Genomic DNA, 12,268 nt, shown 5'->3' on the forward strand with positions numbered 1-12,268 from the left:
ATCACCTAGGTTTCTAGGCAATTAATAAATTTAAATAAAAGATAAAAAGATATTTATTTCAGAATATGCAAATGTAGGCCAGGAATCCTACAGAGGGCAACATTGCATAATTTTCTTAGAACTAGATGATGATGATAAACTTTACATATAATCCAAACCCAGCTATTACTTAACTATGTGGAATAAAATATTCTTTTTAATTAAAGTAAAATGTATTTTCATAATAAACACTTTTCTCTATATGAAGTTTTAGGAGAACTCCTATATAAGGCAGTAAGAGGTCTTTATTTCTTTTAAGAGTAACTAGTTGTATGCCCTTTTAAGAAAATACAATCAGATAGCATTTTTGCATTCTAATTCTTTTTGTGGTTTTGGAAAACAGGAAATAAGTGGTGTTTGGAAATTGAAAGCTCATACTACAAATGTATTTACTAGAATTTTTCAAATGTCAAAACTTTTATTCACACTGTAATAGAAAGGTGGATGGAATCAAGGTAGTGTCATATATGATGAAAATATAATTAAAATTGAAACTAAAAAAAACATAGAAGAGCCTTAATTTATTTAGAAGCATTTGGGTGATAAGATGCTAAGAAATACCCAACAAAACAAAAATGAAGATATTATATAGGTACCATAAATTGCAGTAAAATTAATAAAAATTGTAACCTTTCATTTAAATCAATCAAAAAGAGCAACAGAATAATTCTTTATATGAACAAATACCAATTTAATTGACCAAAATATATTTAAAACATGTCTTATACAAAATTTAAAAGTTCATCTTATAAAAATTTTAGTACAATCAAACATAACAAAACATGAAATTAATCAATTAATTCATGTTCCACAATCTGATCCCCATAGTGATACAAAGGTACACACAAAAATAAAAATAAAAAACAAACCAGATAACCTTCAAACAAATTTCATAATTCCACTAAAACCAGCACATCAATGCCTATCAACCACCACTTAGATAAGGAGCAGTGTCCTACATGTGATCAAGCTCTGTGGTTTGCAGCTGATATAACCTTGGTAATGTAGACTAGACTAGCTGGGCAGACTGGATGAGCCTTCAGGTATTATTTTACTATAATTTCAAACAGAATAAGAGTCAGGAATGTAGTACCAACATGCAAAACTAACAGCACATTGTAATGTATTAATAAGACAAATGAAGTAAGTCTTCCATGCTACACTACAATAGTAAGGCCAGTGTTGGAATACTTTGTCTAGTTTTTGATTCCACACTTCAAAAATGAAGTAGGGATTCTGGAGACTTTCCAGAGAAAAAAATTAATTTAAAAAGTGAATATGAGGAAAGGTTGAGGAAGGAATTGTTTACTTAGTCTAGAGTACATAAAGGGAGGTTATAAAGAAAATGATGAACAGTTCATCTCCTCCAGAGACAAGACAATAAACAATGGACTTAAATTGTACCATTGAAGATTTAGGTTAAATGTTAGGTCTAACTGTGAAGGTAGTTAAACACTGGAACAAACTACCTAATGAGCTAATAGGATCTTTGTCATCAGGGACAATTATGGGGCACTCAATCAAAAAAAGGTACATTTGACATTCAATACATACTCAGTCAACTCACCAAAACCATATCATTCAGACATGGAGATTGAGGATGGGGGGGAGGGAGAATCTTATGTTAGTTTAACTATGGGAATTCATATGCTCATCTGGTAGAAAACCAGAAAGGAAGAATTTCAATTGGACAGGTACAACTGGGCAACCTGGGCTTTATCTGCTATAATTTCATTGCCAGAACAGAGATGCACAGGAATGTTCCTTAGCAGTTACAAAGAGGTCTGGTTTTCAGAACCTCCACAATGAAAGAGGTTTGTGTTCATACATTTGATTTCAGAACCTAGTTAATTTGTGAATTTTGGCTGCCCTGAAAACCATAGGGGCAGATTTTCAAAGCCCTACATGCACTGGGCCTATTTTCAAAAGGCCCGGCGGTGCACATAAAGCCCCGGGACGCGTGTAAGTGCCGGGGCTTGATAAAAGGGGCGGGGAGGGGCCGGAGCCTCCAGGCACAGTGGCCATTTGCCACTGTGCCCAGGATTGCGGGCTGGCTATTGGCCAGCGTGCGCAACCTACACCTACCCGGAGGCAGGCGCCACTTATAAAATAAAGGTTAGGGGGTTTTTTAGGTAGGGCTGGGAGCGGGGAAGGTGGGGGGGGGGGGGGGCGTAAGGAAAGTTCCCTCTGAGGCCGCTTCGATTCCGGAGTGGCCTTGGAGGGAACGGGGAAAGCCAGCAGGGCTCCCCAAGGGCTTGGCACGTGCAAGGTGCACTATTGTGCACCCCCTTGCGCACGCTGACCCCGGATTTTATAACATGCGCGCGGCTGCCTTTTTGCCTGTGTTGATGTTGCTATTTGTCAAGGATTTTTACAGCATTTCTTGAGGCACACGTGGTTGTTTCATTATTTGTAGGAAAAGCGCTTCCGTTTTTCACATTTTTGTCAGCAATAGTGATGAGCACACAAATACTAGTCGGTTAAGTTAAAATGCATTTTATTTTAAAAATGTATATTCTATGCGATCCTTCGTACTACACAGGGTACATAAAGTACATCAATAATAAAAACTTGGAACAAATTACAAGCAAATACATAGACAAAGTAGAAAATGTAATTTTTACCAAGCACACAATATGCTAAGTGAGAAATATAGAGAGTTGCTTCAGAAACCCCATGTGAATCAAGATCGGACTCAAGAATGGTTGAGAGGTGAGCTTAGACCTGCGATTACCTTTTATTTGGGCAAACATTTATGTTCCGTCTTTCAGACATTTAAAAGCAAATTACATTCAGGTACTCTAGGATTTCTGTATCCCCAAAGGGCATACAGTTTTCCAAAGATGTCCTTGTAGGTGAGCCCTCAAGTCCATGTCCTATTGTCAGATGTGACAGTAAAAAGCAGTACATGCATAGCTAAGAAGCTCTTGTACGTCATCTTTGGGTAATTCTTTATCCAATATAAGGTGTCAGAACCTACAAAAGAATCCAGGTTTCAAGGTATTTATAAGGGATGTGTACATCATTCCTCTTCAGAATATTAAACCCTTGAATAACAATGTAATAGATTGTCTTCTCATGAAATTTTTATGGTAAAACATACTAACATAACAGGCTTTTGTCATTCACAGTTGCAAAGAGAAATTCAGCCTTAGCACTCGAGTTTCAAGGACCCAATAAGTAAGAAGAGTTTTGACCTTTACTGTGGGATTTTGAGAAGCCTCACGGGATAGGCCTCATAGTTCTAGATGACAGACATCCTTTGAGATTTCAGTTTGTCAGCTCAGCGCACAGCAGTGACATTGATTTCTTCTCACTGCTATTTCCTGTCTAAATAGATAACAAATTTTCCGTGGCAAGAGTCTGTAAAGCTTAGTTTTTCTTGAGAGCCCATCTAAAAAGCTCATTCATTAATCATTATATGAAACGTAGTAACCCAGAAGATATTTTTAACTCTTTTGTTTTTGTGTGAAAGTTACAGTTGGCAAATAGGGAAGCGACCACAAAAGGGAATCTTAACTGCTTTACCTCTGCCAGTTCCTGTCAGGGAATGTGCAACTTGTATAGGTAGACTGTTTCATAAATTGCTAAGATAAATAGTACTGCTTGCATGAGAGAAGAAGAAGCACAGTTGTCTTAACAGTGATTCTTTACTCCATTTCACTGTGTTTTTAACTAAAGCTCAATTCTGATGTTACAGATGAACCAAAATGTAATCCTGTTAAGTCTTTAAAGTCTGAAAGAAGATTCTTTTTATCATATTGGCAGCCTGTACTAGAATATCTTATTGAAGCTCAGAACCTAAAGGCTCCAAATTATTATTATTTATTATTTATATTCCATTTCTCGTGACTGGTCAGCCACTTAAAAAAAAAAAAAAAAAAAACCAACCCACCAGCCATTTTGCTTCAGTTCATGTAAGTCAATAAACCAAGTCTTAAATGTTCTCCCAATCTGAAATTGTCTTCTCTTTATATCTTAAATCTTTTGCGCTCGGGGGTGGACCCTTGTCCTGTGGCAGTGGTGATGTGCCTCCTGGTAGGGACCAAAAGGCAACTGCCCCCAGGGGGTGGAGCACGGGAGGAGACAGAGGCTAGAGAGAGCTTCACCACTGGAAGCCCGAAGTCCCCCTGGGAGGAGCCCGTAGGGACCCGGGCCGCTTGGACTTAGGTGGGCCTTGCAGGGTCTCCTGAGAGAGTGGAAGTCTGGCATGCCCACAGACAGGAGGAGAGCGTGGTCAGGTTCGAGACTGGAGGTCAGAAGGCAGGCAGCAGGCAGAGTGGTCAGGACCAGCCGAGGACAGACGGCAGGCAGAGGTCAGGTTCCAGCAGCGGTCAGATGAGGTCTTAGTACAGGCAGAGGTCAGGTTCCGGCAGCGGTCAGATGAGGCCTTGGGACAGGCAGAGGTCAGGTTCTAGCAGCGATCAGATGAGGTCCTTGGATAGGCAGAGGTCAGGTTCCGGCAGTGGTCAGAAGAGGCTGAAAATTGAAACACAAAGAACAAGGAGCCAAGACAACTAAGGAGGGAACCAGTTGCAAAGGCAAGCTCTAGGTGTCCGAGCTTGCCTTAAATAGACCTGGGGCAATGATGTCGTCAGGGGAGGCCCGTCAGCCCTAGTGCGTCATGGCCCCTTTAAACCTCGGGGAGGGGTGTGCGTGCGCTAGGGAACTCCCCGGCAGAACGGAGCTCGGCGGCGGATGGGCCGTGCGAGTAGGCCTGGTGCTGAACGGCGAGGGCGTCCGCGCCACAGAGAAGAGGTGAGGAGAGCCGGTCACGGAACCCGTGGCCGGCCTTCGCAACAAAATCATGGTGTAAGACTGGAGTGAGGGAACTACTAAAACAAAGAAATATTGAAAAATGATGAGAAGGTTAAAGTTATCACCACAAAAATTGTGGAACGAAGCACAAAGCACACGTAATTGTCATCAGAAAAGGCGAATGTGTGTGCTGCGGGAAATAGTCAATTGGTCTGATAAACTCCAAGTATTATTCTTGAGATATAACTTTTATTTTTTTTTTAAGTCTGATAAGTTTAATCCAAATCATATTGAATGCTCATCAAGTTCTAAATGAAGATTAGAATGCAACTCCATTAAAAGTTACAACAGTAAAATATGAAACTTCTTCAAGGCATTCTAAACCATATACACTATAATGTTTTGCCTATTTTTTTCAGAGCAAGGCATTTTCCTTTTGCTTATCTGAGCTTCCAGCTCAATTATGATTGGACTCTTATGGGCTACACTGCCAGGAGCCTTCATTCACAGCCACCCTGGGTTTATTCTTATTTTATATCCCCCCTCCCAACTCACTTAGCTCAAACAGTACAGCAAGCCTTTGGCTGGGAGCTATACACCAGGACTCCTTCCAGAACCCTGCAGTTGTGGGACCTGAGTCCAGCTCCTAGGTGTTGCCATTACATGATGGCTGGGACTCCCTTCCTCCCCTAGGATGTGAACACTGCCTCTGCAGCATCCTCATCTCTGACCAATCCAGGAAGCAGAAATCTGACCCGGGAATCGAACCCAGGTGCTCCACATGGCAGTACACCGTATTCGCCACTGGGCTAGTCCATTGCCTGCTTTACGTAAGGAAACAAAAGTTAGCACATTTTCCTGTAACACATTTATTTTATCAAAACTTCGAGATTGCTTCCCAGTTAAAGTAATCATCCAAAGCAGTGTACAAAACTTGAACAAAGGCAGTGTGTAAAACTAAAAATCATAAATTTATACCGAAACTTCATATGTAAAATAAGAACAAATGAACAAAAAAACAAACCTAAAATTGACATGAAGCAGACATCAACCAGACTCACCGTCAGATAATTCACTATTGCTACTGTCAGCCAGCCCAAGAACTGTTGTCTGGTAAATTCAGTATGCCACAATCAGCCAACTCAAAGCACAAAACCCAAACAACATCCTAGTGGCCATTGTCATAATAACTTTAAACAAAATGAATAGAGTATTTATTGAATAGTGTTATAGTAAAGCTTTTTTAATAGTTCTTAAAATTTGAACACAATTTTTAGACTTTTGTAATATTATATGCAGAGCTCAGGCAAACGTTTAATCTTGCACTCTCCCTTTACCTGCCTATCGGTGGCAGCTCTGGCACAGCATCTCCCTCTCACACCCCACTCAGCATACACCTCTCACCAAATCCTGCGTAGCCCTCCCTTTGGCCCCCTGTTCACATTGCCCAGCATCTCTCCTCTTCTTTTCCCCTGTATCCTTCTTGCCCCCTTTCACTCCCTGCTCAGCACATCAGTCTCACCCAGTCTTTTTGCCCCTGTTTTGCAGTGCCCAACGACCTCTCTCTCTCTCTCTACTTCCCTACTTTCCTAGAATCCCCTCTTTCTTTACCGCACCCTCTCCTGCCCAGCACCCTGTTTGTCACAACTCTTCCCACTCACCCAGCTTCCTCTTTTTCCACCCACTCACACATACCCCGATATTCATACCTTTAAAATCGGTATATGGCACCTGGAGGTTTTTAGGGTTTTAGCTGCCCACCCAAAACATTTTAGCACCCTAGACTGCATAGTTTTCCTAATGCAAGACCTTGCTGTTTGTATGGTGACTATGCTAGATGTTTGTAGACCAGATGTAGAATATCCTGATATCTCTTTTATTAGGCTGGAGAAGTGTAGCAGATAAATCATCTCCTTGACCATTTTTTGGCTAAAATAAAAATTCTGAAATACAGTGCTCTTTGTTCATAACCTGCAGTTATTGTCCTTAGAAATCACATTGAAAAGCAGAAAGGTTCTACCTCAGAGGATAAGCAATAGGGCCAATTTACACTTGTAAGAATCTAGTATATGTGTATGGTGATGGGGGGAGGGGGAAGCTTGTGAATCTTCTCTCCCTTATAGAATGACAACAATGAATATTGGGGGCTGCCAACTTTTAAGTTTTGTTTGTAAGAATGAATTTATAATATTTCCATTTTTTTTCTCGGTATTTCCATAAGATGGCGCATAAGCTTGTGAAATGCCAGACTTTTGACATACGCATTTGTCTAAAATTTTGAAAAGATCCTTTCATATGCTAATATCAGCAGAAAATATGATAAAGAATTTGAAAACTGTTTCAGTGGAAGCTAAAGTTTAGTAACAGTTCTCAATTAAATCCTTAAAGATGTATATTGTAAATTGGGAAGGTAATTGCACAAATTATTTAAAATATATCCATCACGCATATATGTGCTCCTAATTTTGAGCGGTTTCATGACCAAATGTAGTTCGCGTATCTTTCTTAGGACTTTGTCGGTTTTAATGCGTGCACGTAAGCAGATTTTAAAACATGTACGCATGAAGGACAATCCTAGTTTTATTAATTAGTCCACCAGCTTGCCCAGCCTAACTCTACGTCATCCAGACCCTCTGGTTCTTCAGCCTGCATTCCCCCCAGTTTACCCAGACCCCCTTACCCTATTGCTTTAGGCCCAAAATGAGATTTCTGTAGACTTTCACCTCATCAAGAGCAGAAGTAAATATATGTAGCTAACAACCTGCGGTGTGCTGCAGCCATTGGATGTAAAATATGGATTTACACATGTAACTATTGGCCTGCCCCAGAATGCCCCCAATATGCTCCTGACATGCCCCCGACATGTTTTAATAGAATACAGTCAACATGGATTTACCCAAGGGAAGTATTGCCTAACAAATCTGCTTCATTTTTTTGAAGGGGTTAATAAACATGCGGATAAAGGTGAAACCGGTAGATGTAGTGTATTTGGATTTTCAGAAGGCGTTTGACAAAGTCCCTCATGAGAGGCTTCTAGGAAAACTAAAAAGTCATGGGATAGGCGGTGATGTCCTTTCGTGTATTACAAACTGGTTAAAAGACAGGAAACAGAGAGTAGGATTAAAAGATCAATTTTCTCAGTGGAAAAGGGTAAACCGTGGAGTGCCTCAGGGATCTGTACTTGGACCGGTGCTTTTCAATATATATATAGAAATGATCTGGAAAGGAATACGACGAGTGAGGTTATCAAATTTGCAGATGATACAAAATTATTCAGAGTAGTTAAATCACAAGCGGATTGTGATACATTACAGGAGGACCTTGCAAGACTGGAAGATTGGGCATCCAAATGGCAGATGAAATTTAATGCGGACAAGTGCAAGGTGTGTTGCATAGAGGGAAAAATAACCCTTGCTATAGTTACACGATGTAAGTTTCCATATTAGGAGCTACCACCCAGGAAAAAGATCTAGGCATCATAGTGGATAATACTTTAAAATCGTCGGCTCAGTGTGCTGCAGCAGTCAAAAAAGCAAACAGAATGTTAGGAATTATTATTTATTTATTTATTTATTTTTGGTTTTTATATACCGGAAGTTCCTGTATAAAATACATATCACTCCGGTTCACAGGTAACTGAAATAACTACCGCCGTGTGGCGGTTTACATGGAACATATCAAACGATTTACATAGAACATATCAAACGATTGCTTTATAATAAGTAGAAAAAACAAACTAAGTAAGGGAATGGTTAATAAAACGGAAAATGTCATAATGCCTCTATATCGCTCCATGGTGAGACCGCACCTTGAATACTGTGTACAGTTCTGGTCGCCGCATCTCAAAAAAGATATAGTTGCGATGAAGAAGGTACAGAGAAGGGCAACCAAAATGATAAAGGGGATGGAACAGCTCCCCTATGAGGAAAGGCTGAAGAGGTTAGGGCTGTTCAGCTTGGAGAAGAGACAGCTGAGGGGGGATATGATAGAGGTCTTTAAGATTATGAGAGATCTTGAACGAGTAGATGTGAATCTGTTATTTACACTTTCAAATAATAGAAGGACTAGGGGGCATTCCATGAAGTTAACAAGTAGCACATTTAAGACTAATCAGAGAAAATTCTTTTTCACTCAATGCACAATAAAGCTCTGGAATTTGTTGCCAGAGGATGTGGTTAGTGCAGTTAGTGTAGCTGGGTTCAAAATAGGTTTGGATAAGTTCTTGGAGGAGAAATCCATTAACAGCTATTAATCAAGTTTACTTAGGGAATAGCCACTGCTATTAATTGCATCAGTAGCATGGGATCTTCTTAGTGTTTGGGTAATTGCCAGGTTTTTGTGGCCTGGTTTGGCTTCTGTTGGAAACAGGATGCTGGGCATGATGGACCCTTGGTCTGACCCAGCATGGCAATTTCTTATGTTCTTATGCTCTAACTTTGCCCCTTTTTGTTACATGTTTGGTTGCTAATGCACGTGTATATACGCTCATAAGTGGGCCATTTAAAAATACAAGTGGCTCATGCTTGGCCTTTTAATGTGAGCAACTCTTAAAATGTATCCCTTAGTAATTTATAGATCGAGTAATGTGTGAACAATTACTGTGGCAAGAAATTATGAAGCCAAGTAATATGCTGACATAAGGCATTTTGGTAACTATGAATTGCATTTTTTTTTCTAGATTCCTTTCTCTCTGGTACAGTTTCCTCTGTGGGAGTTCTTAAAGGTAAGTCCATGTTCTCATAAAATGCCTAAATAAATAAATATCTTGGAAATGTGATGTAAATTTAGGATCACTGCATAAAGAACTTGCCCCTAAATTCATCATTCTGCTATATTTATAGCAGAAAGAGGCACAAAAAAAGGGGGGTGGCGGAGGGATGATAGTGGGCAGCCAGCGCATCACAGTGGTGCGGTTGTGCCGCACACTATCGCCCCCATAGCGCCACAGGAAAAGGTGTAGTTATTTCCCGCTGTGCTGCCGGCAATAATGTGAACAAATTATCGCCCGCATCGCTGCCGGGAGACCCCGCCCATACTTTTCCCCTTCCCCTAATTAGAATAATACTGCCACGATGTGGCCGGTATCGCGTGCGATAGGGCCTTATCACGTGCAATAAGGCCATACCGCATGCGATACCAGCACATCGCAGAATAAATAATGACCCTGTTGGTTTATTACAAACTTGTATTAACTTTTAGTAGCGCAAAAGCCAATGAATGCACTGCTCTAAAGACATTTGGGGTGAATTTTCAAAGGAGTGGTGCGCGTTAAAGTAGCAGTTTTCAAAAGCCCATTTATGAATGTAAAGTCCATTTATGTGCATAAAACCTTTCCAAAATTGCCTCCATTGTATGCAGTTTTTAGTTGGGCACATGACAGTAGACAATAGGCTAGAGTTAAGGATCAGACAAAAAGTCTTCACATCAATTTGCTTATGTAATTTTGCTAAGCCACATCTTTTGCCCACGGATTTAATTTCCTGCAACTTCTTGAAGGAAAGATATTCTGCAAAAGGACTATATGAGCAAAATCTTGTGCAAAAAAGCATTATGAGATATATTTGCTATCAAGGGGTAATTTTAAGAGGATGGCAAAAGTTATGCAGAGCTGTGGCCTGAGCTCTGGGACCAGCCCCCTGTGTGGAGACCTTTATTGTAAATATTGCACTGACATATTTTGCAATATTTTAAACTCAGTAGATTCTAGGGACCTAGGAGCTTTCCAGTCCCTTAGATTCTTTGTTCATTCCCTTCAAGGAGAGTTTCTCCACTTGTTTCTGTACATTTTAAGTGCTTGTATTTATATTATCTGGAGCAGAACTTGGCCAGCTGTCTTAAATTAAGCTAGAAAGACAAAAGCTTCTGTAAATCAAGCACTTATAGGGCAGAGCCGAAGATGTTATAGACCAACCTAGTATAAATTACTGAAATACAATAAGCAAATGACATTTCATATATTTTACCACAGATGTGAACCTAATGCATATATCTATGTGAAGTGTATGCCTTCTAGACCCTGAAGCCAAAAAAGAAAGATTAGGATAGCTAGCCCCAAATCCTTGTTTCTTCAAGTGGTACAGTTAAAGTTTTGAGAGTCAAATGCCAGCAGCTCTAATCCAAAAGGTGTATGTATGGAAAACATTGGATTCTGGCAGTTTCCGGGTCCTGCTTTCATGCAGTTTAAAAAAGTCCATATGCATTCTGTTTTTGGTTAGAGAACTGCATATCCAGCTATATATATGTAAAATGATATCGACTGTTATGGCCAGGAAAATTCTTTTAATAGAAAGTCTATCTAGACATATGCAATTATGCTGATGTGTGTGTGGGGGACCCATGGACTTTGCACTGGTTTTCAACGTGAAAGTCTGCACATCTCGCCTCTTCCCAGTGCTGGCAAAGTTACATGTGTAGTGGCACTACATGCATACATTTTTACTCGAACACTGGGAGGGCAATTTTCTGAAAGCTCTTTTCCACAGATAGATAAGATTTAGGCAAGGCAACTAGCTTCCGCTTTCCTGGTTATGCAAGCCAGTATACAGAGAAAAAAAAATGGCGACACTTGATTACTGTAAGTTACTTGGTGTTCTATCTTTGTCCCAAGTTGTTTTTACTTTATGAATGACTGCTATAATAGACTGCCAACAATCCAGAGTTCAGGCAAAAGAAAAAAAAGAAATTAAAATAATATAAAATGCAATTCATCCAAAAATCTCAAGTTATAAATGCTGATTTTATGTTTTAACCAATAAACACTGATAAAATGCCCCAATGCAAAAAAAAAAAAAAAATTATAGATGTGTTGAATAAATAACAGAAAAACACCATGTCCCCTAATACTCTCTCATGAAGGCCTTGGTCCTCCATTCTATTTTTGTGCCTTTTCCGCTCAGTTGACTCCTCTGCTGCAGAAACGTATGTATTTAATTCAGCTGGAAAAGGTGCCAGTGCTGCAAAAGCTCTAGTTATAAACACACCAGTAAAATAGAAAATTTGGTCAAATCTTGATAAAGAGTTATTAAAACAGCATTCATCTGGTTAGGTGATTCATGGTTGAGACATACTCTAATGCCCTGTTTCAAGGCATGATGTCATTTCTCACCAATCAGAAATGCACATTCCTTTAGGACAATGTCTGCGTTTCTCTCACAAAAGAACAATGAAATCAACAGCTGTTCGGCAAACAAAAAGCACTTTATTAGTTTCTCAATAAGCGTCATTGACACAGTCATTACACACTTTCAAAGACATTCCAATACCATCTGCAAAGTGCTGTGTATTGCATGTGGAGCAGGGACGGGGGAAAAAAAAGAAGAAATGCAATTCTTATTAATCACAGATTTCTGGAAAGCTGAATTATGCTTAATTGATAACAGAAAACCTACTATGCTTGAAATTAAAATAGTTTGTATTGCTAGGATTCTGTGGGTTATAAATACATTATCACAGCAGCTTATTAGCTGACTTT

At 39.7% G+C, this 12,268-nt stretch overlaps 1 protein-coding gene across 6 annotated transcripts in view; it reads left to right on the forward strand.

The window, feature by feature from the left end:
• The window catches only part of SLC25A26 (solute carrier family 25 member 26), a 373,630-nt gene that overhangs the window by 280,866 nt on the left and 80,496 nt on the right, over window positions 1–12,268 (forward strand). For all 6 annotated transcript variants that reach the window (XR_003856626.1, XM_029601048.1, XM_029601046.1 and 3 more), the window contains one exon: window positions 9,476–9,520. Coding sequence is in view for 5 of the 6 variants with exons in the window: in XM_029601048.1 (XP_029456908.1) it covers window positions 9,476–9,520 (45 nt within the window). In the remaining variant the exon portion in view is untranslated. The remainder of the gene's footprint in view (window positions 1–9,475; window positions 9,521–12,268) is intronic.

This window comes from Rhinatrema bivittatum, chromosome 4 (genome assembly GCF_901001135.1).
Source record: "Rhinatrema bivittatum chromosome 4, aRhiBiv1.1, whole genome shotgun sequence".
Taxonomy (NCBI): Eukaryota; Metazoa; Chordata; class Amphibia; order Gymnophiona; family Rhinatrematidae; genus Rhinatrema; species Rhinatrema bivittatum.